The sequence below is a fragment of the Canis lupus genome, chromosome 36 (genome assembly GCF_003254725.2).
Source record: "Canis lupus dingo isolate Sandy chromosome 36, ASM325472v2, whole genome shotgun sequence".
Taxonomy (NCBI): domain Eukaryota; kingdom Metazoa; phylum Chordata; class Mammalia; order Carnivora; family Canidae; genus Canis; species Canis lupus.
In genome coordinates this window covers 5,247,250-5,266,736 of record NC_064278.1, presented here as the reverse complement: position 1 = coordinate 5,266,736, position 19,487 = coordinate 5,247,250, and the positions used below count along the sequence as shown (strand labels likewise).

Sequence of the window (19,487 nt, the reverse complement as noted above, 5' to 3'; positions counted from 1 at the left end):
GGAGAGGGTATTATGGTATCAAACATCTTTTTTTAAATTCCTGAATCTAAATTCATTCATTCATTCATTCATTTCTGAATCAGACTGGGAAGGAACAATCCTAGAGAGATAAAATGATGAGAATCTGCTTCCTTTAGTCTTCTCCACAGTAATAGCAAGAAATCTCCTAGGAGCTGGGTCATGGTAGCACTCTCGACCTGAAGACTGCTAACAAGCAGTGCAAGTATTCCTGAGGTTATGCTATACTGAAGAGGAAAGTGCCTTTGAGTCCAGTGAGGAAGCCATTGCATAGAGACCCATATTCCATGCCAGGGTTTTTGCATTCCTTATGTTCTTTATCTGTGTTTTACTTATAGTGAAATAAAATTTATTTGAAGGTTATATAGCTTGCTTCAGCCCAACTAAAGAGAGCCAAAGGAAAAATTTTCACTTGAACTTAGAGTGGTAGACCCCTAGTGTCCAGTGACAACTGTTAGATGAACTGAGAGGGTTCAAAGTGATTCTGATAAAACCCAAGAAGACATAGTCCCTTTCCAGTAGAAAACATGATATTCTTTTTAGGATTTGTTTTAATTGAGAAATGGTATTTTGTTTGTCATTATGCACTTACATTTACTACCAGGGAAATGAATCAAGCAAACAGTAGTCCCTATTTCATCTCTTGTCTTTCTCTTCTTCATTCTGTCTTGAAGATGTTTTATTAATACTCATTGGCACATGTCGAGAAGGACTGGAAGGAACCAGGGGGTTGTATGAAATGAAGATAGAAAATTATTTAGAATCAAAGATTTTCTTTAAACTAAACATCCTGTATATGCTTTCCAATTTTTAAAATAATTTTATATTTTAATTAGAGGTTTATCCATTTATAATTAAGCAATTTGAATGTAAAAACTAAAGACAACTGTAATTAGGGTGTTAAAATATATCATCAGCTCAACATACTTTATTAGATATAAATGGGAAGTCATCTACTAATCTCAAACCAGTAAAAATTGGTTGGTTGGTTGCTTAATCCATTTGTTTTTGGATGTGTAACAGAGGTTTTTTGTTTTTTGTTTTTTGTTTTTTTTTAAGATACTAGTTCTCAGAATAAATCAAGAACAGTATTAGTACTTAGCAACCAAAACTTGTATAAAGCACAGGTGTATGAAGAGAATATTTGTGACTCTTTTCACATTTGCCTAATTAGAGGTGATGAAGTAGTGTTTCCTTCTCAGGACAAATGTGTAGAAGTACATAGAGATTATATGAAGCATAAGATTTTTTGCAAGCTGCCTTTAAGATTTTCTATATCACTGGTTTTAAGCAATTTGATTATATGTCTTGGTGTAGTTATCTTCAAGTTTCTTGGAGTTTGTTGAGTTTCTTAGGTCTGTGGTTTATAGTTTTCCCCAAATTTGGAATTTTTTCGACCATTATTTTCTCAAACTTAATGTCCTTGCCTGCTAATTCTACTATCTTGTTAGTATGTGTCATGTTTTCCTGTGTCTTTGCAGGCCTAATTTTGATTGGATGCCTGACGTTGTGAATTTTACCTTCTTGGTAAAATTACCTTCAGCAATATTTTTTGAATTCTCACAAACATTTTTGAGCTTTGTTTAACTGAAACACAGTTAAGGTACATGGAAAAAGTTTGATCCTTTCAGGTTTTGCTTTTAAAATTTGCTAGGCAGGACTAGGACTGTGCTCAGCCTGGGGCTAATTATTCCCTAACTACTGATGGGAGATCCTTGAGTACTCTACTTGACGCCTGTGAATTTTGAGGTTTCCCAAGCTGGTTGATAGGAACAGATACTATTTCTAGCCTGTGGGAGCACCAGCAGTGTCAACTCTAATCCCTTTCAAGTGGTTCTTTCCCTGGTCTGAAGTGGGTTCCTGACACATCAGCACTGATGCGTATTCACTAAACACTCAAGGGGCCCATCCACAGATCTATGGAGTTCCTCTCTAGGCAGCTCTCTCCTCTCCAGCTCTCCCTGCTGAGCTCTCTAGCCAGTTGGATCTCCCTTGAACTCTCAGTTCCAACTTATCTCAGGAATCCACCAGCTATGCTTAGATTTCTCCCTGTGGTGGAGCCTGGAAACCATCCCAAGGCAGTAAGCTGGAGCAATCATAGAGCTTGCTGCATTTGTTTTCTCTCATGGTTATCTCATGTCCAGTTTCCTACAAACGGTTGTGTCATGTATTTTGTCTGGTTTTTTTGGTCATTTCATGCAAGGAGATAAATCTAGTCCCTGTGACTCCCAATTGGCCAGAAGCATAAGTCTGAGGAAGACGCTTTTAATTTGGGGTAGAAACTAATTTCAAGAGAAGGATGTAAGAACTATTTCAAACATTAAGAGAAGACTGGTTAAATGAATCATGATATATCTGTATAATAGAGTATTACACAGCTGATGAAGTAATTAGTTCTATGTTTGCCATTGGAAGCTGTTGAAAGTGTATAGTGAAAAATATTAAATACATTCTTTTATTTAATCATTTAAAAATATTTATTGAGTCCTGATTTTATAGCAATCGCCATGTTAGGCATTTGAGACCCAATAATAAGCAAGGTAGACATTGCTCTAAGTAAAGCTTGTTGATTTAAATTCTAGTGTGTGGGAGGGGGAATGGTATAGAAAATAAACAGATTATTGTGTCTAATGGCAAATTCTGCCAAGTAAATATACAGAATGATATTCTAAGGTGAGTGGAATAGGGACCCTACTTTAGATAAGGTGATCAGAGAAAAAACATCTGTGATGAAATAACAATCAGAAACATGACGATAAAGAGCCAGTCAATAAAATAGTATTCTAGGGTAGGGAAGAGCAGTGCAAAGGACCCAAGAAAGAAAAGAACTTACATGTTTGGGAAGCTGAAAAAAGGCAGAAAGGAAGAACAAAGGACAGAAGTGGCCAGAGATTGTGGAGGTTTTCAGGAACTAGATTATACAATGTTGTAGGCCTCATGTAGGGGTTTGGATTTTATTCTAAGTCTCAGAAAAGCAAAGAGTAGTATTCCCTTTGTGTAATAGTGTAAAATAATAGAATGCATATAAGATTTCCAGAAGAGTCTACAGGCATGATTGGTTAACCATGGTTACCTCTGAAGAGTAGAAATAGGGATTGATGGAATAAGACAGAAAGGGTTTTTACCTTATATGTCTCATTACTGAATAATTTTACCTTGAACATCTATTACTTTTCAAATCAAGTAGATTTATATTTTTAAGAGTTTTTATGAATTCTTTTTTCTTTTAAGATTTTATTTATTTATTCATGAGAAACACATAGACATAGGCAGAGGGAGAAGTAGGCTCTCCACAGGGAGCCTGATGGGGGACTAAGTCCCAGGACCCCAGGATCACAACCTGGGCCAAAGGCAGATGCTCAACCCCTGAGGCATCCAGGTGCCCCTGAATTCTTTTTTAAAAACATTGTCATAAATATGAGTCAGATGTTCACAAAGGAGAAATACCAATAAGCCTATGAAAAGATAATCAGCCTTACTAGTGATCAGAAAAAAATACAATTTAGATTTTCACCTCCCAGATATTGAAAAAGACAAAAAATATCAATGGTATTCAGTTTCACTGAGGGATAGGGAAATAGATGATTTTGTGTACTTTTGGCATTAATGCATATTGATTTAGACTTTCTAGAGAGCAGTTGACAATTTATATTGCAAAAACTCTGAAAAGTACCTAACCTAACATTCAGTGAGGTTTTTTTCTCTAGAAATTTATCCTGAAATCAGAAAAGGTTTTTGTTTGTTTGTTTGTTTGTTTGTTTGTTTTATTCATGAGAGACACAGGAGAGAGAGGCAGAGGGAGAAGGAGGCTCCCCATGAGGAGCCTGATGTGGGACTCCATCCCAGGACTCCAGAATCATGACACCTGAGCCAAAGGCAGACACTCAACCCCTGAGCCACCCAGGTGCTCCCAGAAAAGAAGTTTTAAAGTCCAACAATACAGATACAAGATCATTCATCATTTACAGCACTGTTATAATAGTGAATAATTAATTAGGACCTATTAATAGTCATCAGCAGAAGACTGATTTTAAATTATGATATATTCCGTTGAATACTGCCATTAAAATGTATGGTGCAGTTATATATTTATTGATACATCAGGATGTTTACAGAGCATTACTCAGTAAAACATGTAGGTTAGAATATTATAATAGGATTTCCTTTCTTTTACTTTATAGGCTTATGTATATATGTGTATGCATAGAGAACTAGAAGAATTTATACAAAAATGTTAATAATTTTTGTTGTGTGTTAAGGCTTTTAATGTTTTAAAATTTTGTAATGATTAATTATAAAATTACATTAATTTTCCAAAGAGCAAACAAATCTAGCCTATAAAAAAGAAAAACATGGAGAATATTAATAATCTAGAAAAGTTTATTTATATATTTATGCATATAATTTGATAAATAGTAATAAAATACAATTAAAGTATAGGTTGGATCTGAGATAACTGATCTTCTTAATATTTTTCACTTTTGTAGGACTAGAAGAAATTGCAAAAGAAAGAGAAAAACTAAAAAAGGCAGAATGTATCCAGATCAAAGAAGAAATATTCGAGACTTCTGAAGATACTTTAAATTGTTCAAATCCAGATCATTGTGAGCAAAAGGAAGATCCTAAAGAAAAAGATAACACAAATCTGTTTCTTCAGAAACCTGGCTCTTTTTCAAAATTAAGCAAGCTTTTAGAAGTAGCTAAGATGCCTCCTGAGTCAGATGTGATGGCCCCCAAACCAAATAATAGTGCAAATGGATGTACATTGTCTTATCAAAACAGTGGAAAACATTCATTGGGCAGCATTCAATCAACAGCAACACAAAGCAACATGGAAAAGACAGATTCTAATAATCTGTTTAGTACTAGTTCAGGTAGTCCAGGGAAGTTCTACAGTCCTCTACCCAATGACCAGTTGTTAAAAACACTGACGGAAAAGAATAGACAGTGGTTCAGCCTTTTGCCAAGAACCCCTTGTGATGACACTTCACTTACCCATGCTGATGTATCTTCTGCTTCTGTAGTGACTCCTCAGTCTCAGCCACCATCCACGTCACCCTCGCCTGGCCCTGCTCCCCTTCTGGGATCATCTGCTCAGAATCCTGTTGGCCTCAATCCATTTGCTGTATCACCTCTTCAGGTTTGTACTGCTGATTGTAACTCATTCCTGTGTTGCTTTATTTAATCTTTGACCCCATGAAAATTCTCACTCCAGGGAATCAATCGGGTATTTGTATTATCCCTGCCACAGTTTGAAAACTGAAGAGTCACAATTGCTACTACCAAGCTTCATTACAACTATGAATTTCTAGTCTAAGGCAGAGGCTTCTTGAATTACCTTTTTTTGTTTTCAGAACTTAAAAAATAATTGTAAATGTTAAACGTTTTTCCCAACTTTTTAGATTGTTACGTTTTAAAATGTTTTTTTGTAGATGAAAAGTGGAGTATCTATGATGGGACTCCAGTTTTGTGGATGGCCCACAGGCGTGCTTACTTCTAATATTCCATTTACATCACCTTTACCTGGTCTGGGATCAGGGTTGGGATTATCTGAAGGAAATGGTAATTCATTTTTGACTCCCAACGTTGCTTCAAGTAAAAGTGAATCTCCAGTGCCACAGAATGAAAAAGTCTCTTCAACTCAACCTGCACCTGTTGAAGTAGCAAAACCAGTAGATTTTCCTAGTCCAAAACCTATTCCAGAAGGTAGGTACATTGAGATAGTTTTCAGCCACTTACTTTATTTCATTGTTAATAGAGTCCTATATTATAACTGAATCTCCGATAGTTATATACATAATTATAATTATAAATCTTTTGATTTGCATTGTGCCATTAATTCATATTCAGGATATTTGTAAGAGATGTACATATTTATCTTGACTTAGAAATGCAATTTGGTTGGTGGAGAATCATTGATCCAGAGGACCTAAAAGCTTTGCTCAAAGTGCTACATCTCAGAGGAATCAGAGAAAAGGCATTACAGAAACAAATTCAGAAGCACTTGGATTATATTACTCAAGCCTGCATCAAGAATAAGGATGGTAGGTACCTAAAAGAGATTTCTGCTCTCTTGCTTATTTATGAAAATTAATTGTTTTCCATTAAAATGTATTTTAGTATGTCTTAATTTATTACTAACAGGCATTTTTTCTATTTTTCTCAAAAAATAGTAATTATTTACATTTCTCAAATTGGCATTACTTTCTTATAATTTTTTACAACTTTCAGACCTATTGTGTTGTTTCTTAAATAAGAATATTCCTACTTTTAAAACCCTGCATGATATAATGAACACTGGGTATTATATAAGACTGATGAATCACTGACCTCTACCTCTGAAACCAATAGTACATTGTATGTTAACTAATTGAATTTAAATTTTAAAAAAGAAAGGAATAAACCTTTTAGAACCCTGAAAAAAATTTTTTTAAAAAGTAAGCTTCCTACATATGCACAAGTGCATTTATATATATTAAGTTACATGCATGTTTTACCTCTGGAATTTTATTTACTTTCTGAAAGAAATCATTGGGGAATAAATTGGATTTCTTTTCAAATGTAGTTGCCATTATTGAATTAAATGAAAATGAAGAAAACCAGGTAACTCGAGATATTGTGGAGAACTGGTCAGTAGAAGAACAAGCAATGGAAATGGATTTGAGTATTCTTCAACAGGTGGAAGATCTAGAAAGGAGAGTTGCATCAGCAAGTTTACAAGTGAAGGTAAAATTAACTTGGAATAAAATCTGTTTTTAGGATAATGGAAGGTAACTAATATTTATTATCTGCCTGACATATGCCAGTTACTGTGTTAAATATTTTCATTTTATCTCATTTAATTCTCAAAATGATCCTGAATTAATTTTCCCCATCTTACAGGTAAGGAACAAGGCTCAAAGTAAGTAACCTGCCAGTGGTCTTACAATAAGTGGCTAAATGTGGGTTCAAACCAAGACTGTGTAACTCCAGAACCCATGTCTTTTTACTAAATGTTGCTGCCTCCTTAATGACAATCCAAACTATCATTTCTGGTATGCAGTTCTTTACCTCAAGCAGAATTTCAGTTTTACCCATGATGATATAATGCTCTATTAAACTCCTACAACAGTGTTTCATGTAGGACCAAGAAGCACCTCTACACAAGCCATGTTGTATATCAGACTTTCACTCTGTATAACTTTAATTTAATTTGAATAATGTAAAATTGGAGAATAGAGACGTATATGAATATGTGGCATATTATGGTACACACACACTCGCACATAACATAACATTCTACATATCTATGTAAAGTTTTAATTTAGGTATTTATCTACTGGGCATTACCATTGTCACTATTAGCCTGGCTTCCAAGGGAAAGGCAAAGGAAAGGAAAGCTTTACCTTTGTGCAGGATTTTTTGGTTTTGTAAAGAGGAGTATGAAGGTCTTCTCAATTGACAATAAGGTGATATCTCTGAGAATAAATGGATTGATGGTGCATGAGACAGACACCTGAAAAGCTTTAAAAAATGTTGTTTCCATGTAATTTTATTTGATATTTCACATTTTATCCAGAATGAGAAACTTTTGCTATAATACTATCCTATCTAATAATTAAAATATTTCTTCAAAATTACTGTTATGCTAGCTTTTGGAAACTTTCAGAGATCTCCAAAAAATAACATTTTCCAGAGCTAATAAAATATCCCTTTCTTGCCACAAACATAATTACCAACTTTAGGAAGTTTATCATTTGGTGAAACTATTGTGCCAGCCAACTATACAAATATTTTTCCTGGTACTCTAATACAATATAAAAATGCCTCATTTATCTGACATTCTCAACAAATGAACTCTTCTACACAAGTTAATTTTCTGGAGAAATGATAATTATTCAATTTAGTGCTAAAATTTTTTTAACATATTTGTTGGATCGCTTATGTATTACACTGCCTTCTTAAATTGAGAATAAGGAGTTTGATTTAAATTATCTCGGTGACGTGCTATCTTTAGTATGAAGACCAATGATTAGATAATGATTCCCTCGGGAAATGTGACGAAGTTTTGCTTCTATATTAAATGATCCTAGTGTGCTTTGCTTTTTAACCTATGTATGATATTGGCTTTCTATAGTCTGTTTTCTTTCATGGTCAGTTGTTACTACTTGCTGGTTTAAATTTGATTAGTTCTACTAGCCCTATTTCCCTCCATCTCCCCTCCCCCCCAATCTAATTTGCCAGTTCTGATTGGCTATGTTTTGGAAAAGCTCATCATCACATTTTTTCTAAGTTATATATAAAGTACTTTATATATGTGTGAAGCATTTTCCTGGAGGTATACTCAAATTTTGGTGCAATGACCTTATCACATTATTGGCTCTTAGATATTTTTAGCTGTGTTCTCAGTTAAGTGGAATTTTTTTAAGTGGTGTGTAGCATCTCTTTCAAACTGTAAGAATGAAGCCATTCAACCTGCATCTATGCATACTATTTATAATTTCCTACTTTCTAAATATAAATATTCTACTGAGTTAATGAGAAAGAATTGATCCCAATATACAAGACAAAATAATTATCACTAAAGAGATTTAATAAAAAGCATAATGTTCATTTTGTTTATTTACTCAGTGCCTATTCCATGTCAGGCAGTGCACATCACAAAATTGGATACAAGTTGGTTTCTGTCCTCAGAAAGCTTGTCAAATAATAGGGAGATAAGACATGTATACATTTCCGTAGAATCTACTGACTGATCACAGACAAGTACAGAGTCCTGCGTGAATTTTGAAAAATAATATATGTCTTCTGGTGGGGAGATATGAGAAAGATCAGGGAAGATTTCATGGAGAAGTCGAGAGGGAATTTGAGAAGATGACAAAGCTTCCAATGGTCAGAGAACAGGGAATACCATACTAGGAAAAGCAAACAGCATGAGTGGAGCACCAGGACCAGGAGGCTCAGAACGTATATGTGGAGTGGCAAGTCATGGAATGTGACTCCAGTGAAGGGTACATAAATGGGGAACATGTGAGAAAGAGTTAGATTGATGTACTCAAATGTTATGGTAAAAATACAGACTTTGTTAAATAGTAGGGAATCTTTGAAGGATTTAGGCCAGAGGATTGATATAAGCAAGCTAAGTTGTAAGATCATTTATTTATTCAATCAACATATATATATATATATCGAGTGCCATCTGTTTGCCTTTACTCTGCTGGAGATAAAATGACTAACAGCAGACATGGCCCCTGCCCTCATGGAATTTAGAGGTAAAAAATGTTAATCAAATAATCATAGTACTATAAAATTGTGACTACCACAAGGCTATGGAGTACTATGTAGTTCTATGAAAGCCTGTAACAGGGAGACTTAACCTCCTAATAGGAGGTCAGGGAAGGATTCCTTGACATACAGACAAATAAAACAGTTTAGGCAAAACTCCTGTGGCTGAAGGAAAAATGGTAAGTACAGAAGAGTGATGGAAGAAGTGAGAATGGAAAAGAAGAGCAAAGTTCAAAGACTACCAAGAGTTTTCCATTTAAGTGGTCCCATGAAATTAATAAGTTTTTATTCTCAAGTCCTTCAGAATACTTTACTGATATTTCATTACACCTTTCATGAGATCAAAAGCTATTCAATTTTCTTCTTCAAACTTTTCTTACAACTGTTTCTTGTAATTTTCTGTTCTTGTCTCTACCTAGCATTAGGAAACACAAGATAAAAACTTTCAGTAAAGATCCTTGAGATCTGCTGGTGTCTGCTGCTGTATTTTAAGTACAGGTCATTCACCCATCAGGAATCTTAAGAGGAAACCATAATAACATTATTCTCTTGATATATAGGGTTGGATGTGTCCAGAGCCTGCATCAGAAAGGGAGGACTTGGTATATTTTGAACATAAGTCATTTTCTAAATTGTGCAAGGAGCATGATGGAGAATTTACTGGCGAAGAAGAAAGCAGTGCACATGCTCTAGAACGGAAGAGTGACAACCCCCTAGATATAGCTGTAACCAGGCTGGCTGATTTGGAGCGGAACATTGAGAGAAGGTATCTGAAGAGCCCCTTAAGTACCACCATTCAGATCAAACTGGATAATGTGGGCACAGTTACTGTCCCTGCTCCTGCACCATCCATTAGTGGTGATGGTGACGGGTAGGTTATTGAGATTAACTTGAAAAATTATTGTGCTTCTTTGCTAATTGGAGCCTATTTTCTATTGCCTGTTATCTATGTATCTTCTTGTATGTCTGTGATCCATATGGATCATGCTATTTGCATGGTGCTTTGTAAAAACATTTTTTTTTTTGTTATGTGCGTTGATAATCCTGCAAAGTGATCTTACATTTACCTGGTTGTGACTAAGCTTTGAGGCACGTAGCCACAGTCTGTGCACTACATCAAATTTAGTTGCTTAAACCTTATTCTTATTGGCTGTTACATGTTTTTGTCATTGCTTGGCTTTCAGTGTGATGATTGTTTCACATTCAGTAACCATAAATGTGGATATGACCTACTTAATTTTTCTATATTTCAATGCAGAATTGAAGAGGATATTGCTCCAGGGCTCAGGGTATGGAGAAGGGCATTATCAGAAGCTCGCAGTGCTGCACAGGTAGCTCTGTGCATTCAGCAGTTACAGAAATCAATAGCATGGGAAAAATCAATTATGAAAGTTGTAAGTGTTTTCATTTAAGAAATACTATAACTAATTTACTTTGTCCTGTTTTTCCCAACCTCTAAATCTTTCTTAATTGTACTTTACTTATTGTCAAAATAATGTATGCTTTACTTGACAGTTTAAGTCTTAAATACTGTATTAGTTTGATACTTTTCTCCTTATTTTGAGCTTTTTGAAGGAACCTACCAAATATGTTCTCTCTTATTTTTAAAAATCTTGATTCTCATTCCGTTGAATATTGTTTATAATTCTTACTGAAGTTGTTTTCTATTCTGTTCACATGATAGTTGTTAATCTAAATATTTTGAAGACCCTTTCAACTCTTGTAAACATTCCAGTTACTAACATTATCTGCTACATTCACTGCATTCTTAAAATGTCTTATATTTCTACCAATTCTTTTTTTTTTGTAATGCTAAGAAATACTAAGATAACTAAATGCAAAATAAGTAGGGAGCTTAGTTCGTGCACTTTCTATCATATATATGACAACGGATGTAGCTGACATGAAGAGTTAGTTCTTTTACTTTATCCTCTAACAATTAAAACTGGTTTTTCACCTTCTTTGCTCAAGCCCAAATAGTTAGCATCATGTAGTGGCCTCTACTTTGTACCAGGCACCAAATACCATATATTCAAAATAATAGCTGTATTCCATATATCTTTCAGAGATACTCATTTTAAATCATGTTCATGTCCCTCTTGACTTATATATCAGATATATCCCATATTTATTATATGTGAACTTTTACGAATTACTTTGACATTTGCTTTTGAATTACAGATTAGCTGTAAAACCCAAACATTTGAGATTTGTTTTTATGAATGACTAAGAGAAAAATTCCTTTACTTAAAATAGTTACTCCCCAAAGAAAAGAAGTGATCCTTAAATAATTTAGCATTCTTTGCTCTATTTTAACCTCTAAGTTTAGACTACTCAAGGCGCCCTACTCATTCTTACAAACAAATTTGGTTGATATAAAATATCCATGGAATAATGAATCTACAGTTTTCACAAAATTCACCCTAAGTTTTAGAGCATGTTCCATTCATCTGGTAGCATTTTTACCAGGTAAAAAGAATTTTTCTTCTAAAACTTATTATTAAAACCAGTTTTATTTATTTATTTATTTATTTATTTATTTATTTATTCATGAGAAACACAGAGAGAGAGAGAGAGAGAGAGAGAGAGAGAGGCAGAGACACAGGCAGAGTGAGAAGCAGGCTCCACGCAGGGAGCCCAGTGTGGGACTCCATCCCAGGTCTCCAGGATCAGGTCCTGGACTGAAGGCGGCGCTAAACTGCTGAGCCACCCAGGCTGCCCTAAAACCAGTTATAAAATCATCTTGGAGAAATATATTTGGTGAAACCTAGGGGTAATGATCAAAAGAGATTGAATTCTACATCAAAATAAAATTGGAGCAGTACTTTTTTCTCATGTACGCCAAAGTGTAGTCATCATGATGTGGTCAGTTTTGTTATGGCTGGTATATAGAAACCCAAAATTTGTACCAAAATCTGCCTTTTGTTTGCTGAAAGTATACTTATTTCAGCAAACGAAAACTTTATTTCATTTTTGGCAAATTCATAAGCCTTTTTCATGCTATTAATATAGACTTACCTTTATTTAACTCCATCTCTTATGATCTTCATTTATTAATATTTAATAGTATATTATTTGCTATGAAACTATCTTGAAAAGAAGGCATAGTTTCATATTCAAAGATTTATGAGCAATTTTTAACCTTTAACTAGAAATGAATAGTCCCTAGAATAATTCTCATAACAAGTCCTAACAAAATGTTAAAGTATTCAGTACCTTTAGAAATACCCTCTTTGCTAGAGACAAGGCTTACCATCAAAAGAAGGAGCTGTCATAATTTGTGTCCAGGTAATTTCTCTGCCCACAGTATGCTTTATATTGTGGCTAACGTTAAGCATAGGCAACATCTATTTTATGCTGTACATTTCCTCTAACATACTATGAGCTGTTGCTGTGATTTTTCAAAAGTGTTATGAGCTTGATACCTGTCACCCTTTTTTAACAAGTATCAGAAATAATTTTATTTTTAAGTCATAAATGTGAGATGTCAGAGAGACTTTATAGTATTTTTAGTTATCTATTATAATAAATAGAATTTACTTAATGTTCATGAATCTGATTTTTTACTTTGCTATAGGGATTTAATTATAGCCTTCCAAACGTTATTTCTCAATATTTTTACAATAGAAGTTGTAAAGATGTAATTTAAATGTGGAGGAGTTAAGGTATTTAGTGATGTGGTATTAGAAAAGGTCATAAAATAAATGCTTACTGTTGGAATGTTAAACTCTGCTGCTTTTGCTCTTAGTACACATGCCAATTTTAGTATTATGTATATTATATATACTTGATAGATACTTAAGCTGAATAGTGTGTATCTTCCATTTCGATAAGATTTTTAAGCTGTCATTGGTGTATATATTGAGTTATGTAAGACAATTTTAGTTTAGACTTCCCTAGATTAAGATTTAATGTTGTATTGAAAGTTTTAAAAAATTAAGTTTGAACAGTTAAGCCATTGTTTTTAAGAATATAAATATATAGCTTTAAATTAGCATAAATGATTTATAGTTTAAATGTTTTTATTTTTGAAATGATTACAAGACATTCTCTACTGTGACTAAGAGTATAAACTAATTGTCAAAACACAGTGTTAGTATTTACCATTTTTTAAAGTCGTCTTGACAGTTTTTCTTTTCTAACTTTGCTTCTTTCCCTTTGTGAAACTTATTATACAGACTATGTATGCATGGTGGGGGGATCTCCTTACAGATTTTGAAGTTCTTAATGATACTAGAAACTTTTTCACAGAGAAGAAATACTTTTGTTTTTAGTTCTACAAAATAAATCATGATCAATTAAATTCTTTGATTTAATTTGTTACCAATTTTTTTTTCTCCTTAGAAATCATTTTGTAGGATTCATTTTCTGCACTTGTGACACATGTTTGATTTGGGTTGAATTCCAAAGTTTCCTGGTTTGGACACATTTTTTAATCAATCACAAAAAGTAGATGGATAATTTAGCCAAAATATAAGGTCATCTTTTTATTATTATATATAATTTTGATACTAATACAAGTTTCCTGATTTTGATCTTAAAAATTTACTCTAACTCTTACTTATTTCTTTCTCAGGATATCATGAGGATGCTAAGATAAGCAAAAGATGAAATACATTAAAAAATTAAAACACCATGTATTAAAGCTATTCATTGCTTTATGTGCTCTAATGTCACGTTAATTATTTCATATGTTAATGTGTACATGCTTCTGAAGTGTGTGCAGGCATTCAACCTCTAGCTTTGTTCTCTGCAGTGTACTTGAAATGTGCATTTACCCCAACTGAACTGCTCACCCCGTCATGTGGTCCATATCTGTGTAATGAGAGATACATAGATTTGTATGGCTACTGTATATTTGTTAGCAAGCGGAATGTTTGTTACTAATAAAAATCAGGACTTACGGTGTGTTTACTATCCGAATAACGATTCTTCATGGCAGAGAGCTAATTTTAAATGATTTCTCATGTATTATAGTACTGCCAGATCTGTCGAAAGGGGGATAATGAAGAACTGCTTCTCCTTTGTGATGGCTGTGACAAAGGCTGTCACACATACTGCCATAGACCCAAGATTACCACTATACCAGATGGGGACTGGTTTTGTCCAGCTTGCATTGCTAAGGTGAGACTGATCTAACACTAAATGTTTTAATTGCCCAGTGAAAATGCAGAGTTGTGTGGGGATTTTTTCAAGATACAATTCATAGGCCATAAAAATCACCTTTTTAAAGTGTACAACTCAGTGGTTGCACAGTAGTCACAAAGCTGTACAACTATCACCACCATTTAATTCTATAGCACTTTTCATGACCCCAACAAAGAGTCTCTGTGCCCAATATAAGCCACTCCCTGTTCCCCCTGTCTCCCCTTGCCTTTGGCAACCATTAGTCTACTTTCTATCTCCATGGATTTGCCTATTCTGGCCATTACATACAAATGGAATCATACAATATACTGCCTTTTGTACCTGACTTCTTTCACTTAGCACAATGTTTTCAGGTTCATTCACATTCCAGCATGTATTAGTACTTCCTTTTTATAGTCCAGTGATATTCCATTATTTGGATGTACCACATTTTGTTTATCCATTCTTCAGTTGATAGACATTTGGGTTGTTTCCATATTTTGGCTATTATGAATAATATGAATACTTCTGTGAAACATTCATACACAAGTTTTTATATGAATAGGTGTCTCTACTTCTTTTGGGTATATACCTAGGACTTAAATTGCTCGGAGAGATGGCAATAGGATATATGTATTTTAGGTCACTTCTGGTCACACTTAAATTAGAAACCTGTGGACACTCATATTGATTGATTAAAGAGAAGCAATATGATAATAGAAAGTAAGGAGTAGAAGTGTGAAAGTGTCAGTAGGTATTGAGGGCCAGAGTCTGTTAGGTGTTCCCTAACTCAGTCACTCCCTTCCATGCTTAATGTCTTGGCCAATAATTACCATTAATCATTACCAGTAACTGCCACGTCTCCACAAACTAAATTCCAAACATCCATCTATTTACTGCCTCCTTTCTTTTCAGTCTAGCCTCTTTCACGCTCTAACTCCAATTCTCTGACCTCTAATCCATTTATCTGAACACCTTCTCACTGTCCCTCTACCCCTTCATGTCCTTTCTTTCTTTTCTCCTAACCTCACTTGTAATGTGTCAGCATTTCATTATCATAATCATGCATCCACCTTTATCCCTTATCCTCTGTTCTTGACTTCTCAACACCTATACTTTTATATCTAACTGTGGTTGGAGAAAACACCCAGCCCTTTAAATTTGAGGTATTAAGAGGACCTTTAATGGTGCCTGATGATTTATCTCCAACTCTGTCTCCTCCATCCTTATTCTCAGCTGATGACCTTACTCCCATTTCCCTGTGAAAATAGAAGCCACCAGAAGAAAATATTACAAGAATTTGCCACCACATCCACTATCCTTCCTGTGTCTGTGCTCACATACTCTACCTTCTCTCCTGTTGGCATGAATTGCTAGTGGCTCTGACAAACTCAGTTTCCCCTACTTGTGACTCACAACCCACCCCCTCTTACCTTTTTAGGAGTCTGATTCCAACAGTTCTTCTTCTCCTGCACCATCAGTGTCTCCTCCTCCCCTGAGTCCTTCTTGTCAACCCACTAACATGCTACTATTCCTTCCATCTTGAGAGAACTAAACAAAAACCATCTTCTGGGCTCACTTCTTTCTTGATTCACTTCCCCTATTTCTCCCCTTCCCGTTACAGAAGAACTCATGGAAAGTTTTCTGTTTTGGTTCTCTGATTTTTCTCTTCCAAATCACTCTTGAATTTACTCCAGTCAGATTTTCACCTCCATAGCTTCTCCAAAATTGCTCTTATCATAATCACAAATGACTTCCACATTGCTTAATTCAGTGATCTGTGCGTAGGCCTCATCTAACCTAGTAGGTATATTTGATACAGTGGAGCATTCTGTCTCCTTGAAATCCTGTTTCAGAACACCTGGGTAGCTCAGTCATTGAGCATCTGCCTTTGGCTCTGGTCGTGATCCTGGGGTCCTGGGATCAAGTTCCGCATCGGGCTCCCCCAAGGGAGCCTGCTTCTCCCTCTGCCTGTGTCTCTGCCTTGTTCTGTGTGTCTCTCATGAATAAATAAAATCTTAAAAAAAGAAAGAAAGAAACTGTTTCTACTTGACTTCCAGGATACCATACTTACCTGGCTGGCCTTCTGCCTTTGCTCTTTTTCAGTCCTTTTGCTGGTTATTCTTACCTCCCCAATCTCTAACATTGGAGCACTTTCTTAGCTTCAGAGTTATCTGTAAGATGGGATAGTATCTAATTTGTAGAGAGGTTTTTTTAAGATTTTATTTATTTATTTATTTGAGAGAGAGAAGGAGAGAGGACACGGGCGCACATGCATGCAGGCGTAGGGACCAAAGGAGAGGGAAAGCAGGCTCCTGGCTGAGCACAGAGCCCAGCACATTGCTCGATCCCAGGACCCCGAGATCATGACCTCAGCTGAAATCAAAACTCAAAAGCTCAACTGACTGAGCCACCCAGGTACCCCTAATTTGTAAAGATTTTTAAAGATCAAATATGGTCAGGTATATGAGAGTTTTTATGACTTTAGAGTTCTGTGATATGTATATTAATGCTTTATTATATATGTGATTTTTATTATTTACATTTTATTTTTATAATATATTTATATTTACAAGATAGCAGAGGGTCCCACATGGCATTATATTCACTAATAATTTTTAATTTTTCATTACTTATTTTGTCATATCTAGTTAAGTATAATTCAGTAGTAATTTTCACTTATTGTACATAAATTATCTTTTAGCTTAACTGTCAAGTTATAGAAATTTCCTCCAATGCTTTATGAATTAGTAACAAATTGGTATGTTGATTCTTGAATTATCATCTGGTAGACTATAGCAGGTTTTGTTTTCAGTAAATTTGCTCAAGTTAAGATTCTGCCTATCAGTCATTCAAGGAGTGGACCAGAAGATGTAAGATCTCTGATCTAATCCAAGTGCTTCTATGTGATGCAGATTTCTAAGCCTCTGCCCTCTTTGTTTTTTAAATGTAGTGAATTAGATGTAGCATTTCTTATAACAATAAGAAATATTAAACGTTTGATTTTGGTATATAAAGATTTTTAAAGTTGATGTTTTTAAACTATCTTTCCAGTTAAATCAGTTTTTATAATATCTTGTTCTCAAATGGTTATTTATGCATATAGCATTGTGATTAAGTATTTTTACTCTGTGTATATGTATGTGCATGCCAATATATATATACATATACTTTATTATATTTATATATATTTATTAAATTTATAGATTTATTTGTTTTATATATATCTCACAGGATCATAAACTCAAAAGGACATGTATGTATGCGTGTGCATATATATATGCATATATATATGCACACGCATACATATTTATACATACTCACACACACACACACACACACTTGAGGTTTCAAACTCCAATACCTACAAAAGCCAGGCAAATGACACAAAAAGAGTTGAGACTGTAGCAAAATGGAAAGTCATGCCCCAATCTAAATACAACATCATTACTTAGCTCTAGTCAGTTGTTGTCATGTAGACATGTGGGCCCAATGTTCCAGGATCTACCAGTATTTCAGGATTATAGATTTTTATGGGTATCTGCCCAAATGTTTAATGTTGGCAACAAACTTAGAATTTTTACAAGCATTATATGAGCCAAACAGCAACATGTTCTGTGGGCTGTTTACCCCTGTGAGCCACCAGGTCACATACTTCTGATATGTAAATATACAAACAACAGAAATGTGCATCTGTATGTGTAATCTGATAGGTTCTGCTTTAGATGTACTGAAGTTCCTCTTTGAATTTGGGTTCTGACAAGATGGAGAAAAAGGGTAGGGAGTGGGGCATCTCTGTCCCAGAACAAAGTAATTCAGGTAACAGAGTAACTGTATAAAAGCTTGCTTTTAAAAGAATGTGTATGTGGGGGCATCTAGCTGGCTCAGTCAGTGGAGCATGTGACTCTTGATCTCGAGGTTGTGAGTTCAAGTGCCACAACGGGTGTAGAGATTTCCTAAAAAATAAAAGTCTCTAAAAATAAGTATGGGTATGTGTACATGTAATGAGGCAAGCTGATAAACATTAGTTAGTAAATATATAAACGTCATCATCTTTTTGAAACACGAAATTCTTTTGATTCTGAAAATTTCATGTTCTTATGAGTTTGTTAGAAAATGATCCCAAGTAACAATTTAGTTCACATAAGGAACTAGAAGTTTTGGCCCCTTATTCATGAAATTTTGTTCTTTTTAAATAACATAATTCTTCAGTCTAACCTAATCTTCATAAATGGGCTTTTTCTTCATTAAGCATTCTCTTTCTCTTATGACTTGAGCTAGAAGCTTAGTATAATACGAAAACTCAGAATATCAGATATTAGTGAATAAAAATAAACTAAATGGAAAAGAAACTTAGTAAGACATTTTAATTATTTTTTTAAAAGATCTTATTTATTCATGAGAGACACAGAGAGAGAGAGAGAGACAGAGGCAAAGACACAGGCAGAGGGAGAAGCAGGCTCCATGCAAGGAACCCGATGTGGGACTTGATCCTGGGTCTCCAGGATCACACCCTGAGCTGCAGGTGGCACCAAACCGCTGCGCCACCCGGGCTGCCCCATTTTAATTATTTTAATTAGTGACAAGAGATAGTGGTTCTTTGATATGATATGAGGAAGGCATCACATTTATAGTGTGACTTATTTCGGGCAATTAAAATATCTCCTCAACTATACTTGTAACATCCCAATAAAGAGCCAAATAATTTTAATTGCTTATAGGCAATTATTTAAAAGTATTACTAGAAAAGTTTATGAAATCCTCAAAGAAATTAATATGAAATACTCCAAAGAAACGTTTTTAGCCAAATCTATTTCAAGAATATAGCCAACTTTAGATTGTATCTGGACCAAATATCTGACTCTGTGATCTAAGATTTTTTAACAGTGTGCTTAAGAGAAGAGATAATTTTTTTTTGAAAGATGTATTTATTTACTTTAGAGAGAGAGCATGAGCCCATGTGCACATGGGAGGAGGGGCAGAGAGAGTCCTAAGCAGACTCCACATTGAGGGCACAGCCTGACATGGACCCCAAAGCAGGGCTGGATCTCAAGGACCCTGAGACCATGACCACAGCT

At 34.8% G+C, this 19,487-nt stretch overlaps 1 protein-coding gene across 29 annotated transcripts in view; it reads left to right on the top strand.

The window, feature by feature from the left end:
- BAZ2B (bromodomain adjacent to zinc finger domain 2B) overlaps positions 1 to 19,487 on the top strand; it is a 293,071-nt gene that overhangs the window by 266,329 nt on the left and 7,255 nt on the right. For 25 of the 29 annotated variants that reach the window (XM_049106145.1, XM_025471102.3, XM_025471100.3 and 22 more), the window contains 7 exons: positions 4,506 to 5,158; positions 5,451 to 5,724; positions 5,907 to 6,062; positions 6,584 to 6,744; positions 9,843 to 10,153; positions 10,541 to 10,676; positions 14,260 to 14,406. In XM_049106145.1, coding sequence (XP_048962102.1) covers positions 4,506 to 5,158; positions 5,451 to 5,724; positions 5,907 to 6,062; positions 6,584 to 6,744; positions 9,843 to 10,153; positions 10,541 to 10,676; positions 14,260 to 14,406 — 1,838 coding nt within the window. The remainder of the gene's footprint in view (positions 1 to 4,505; positions 5,159 to 5,450; positions 5,725 to 5,906; positions 6,063 to 6,583; positions 6,745 to 9,842; positions 10,154 to 10,540; positions 10,677 to 14,259; positions 14,407 to 19,487) is intronic. The other 4 variants (XM_025471104.3, XM_025471103.3, XM_025471099.3 and 1 more) reach the window with 1 other exon arrangement.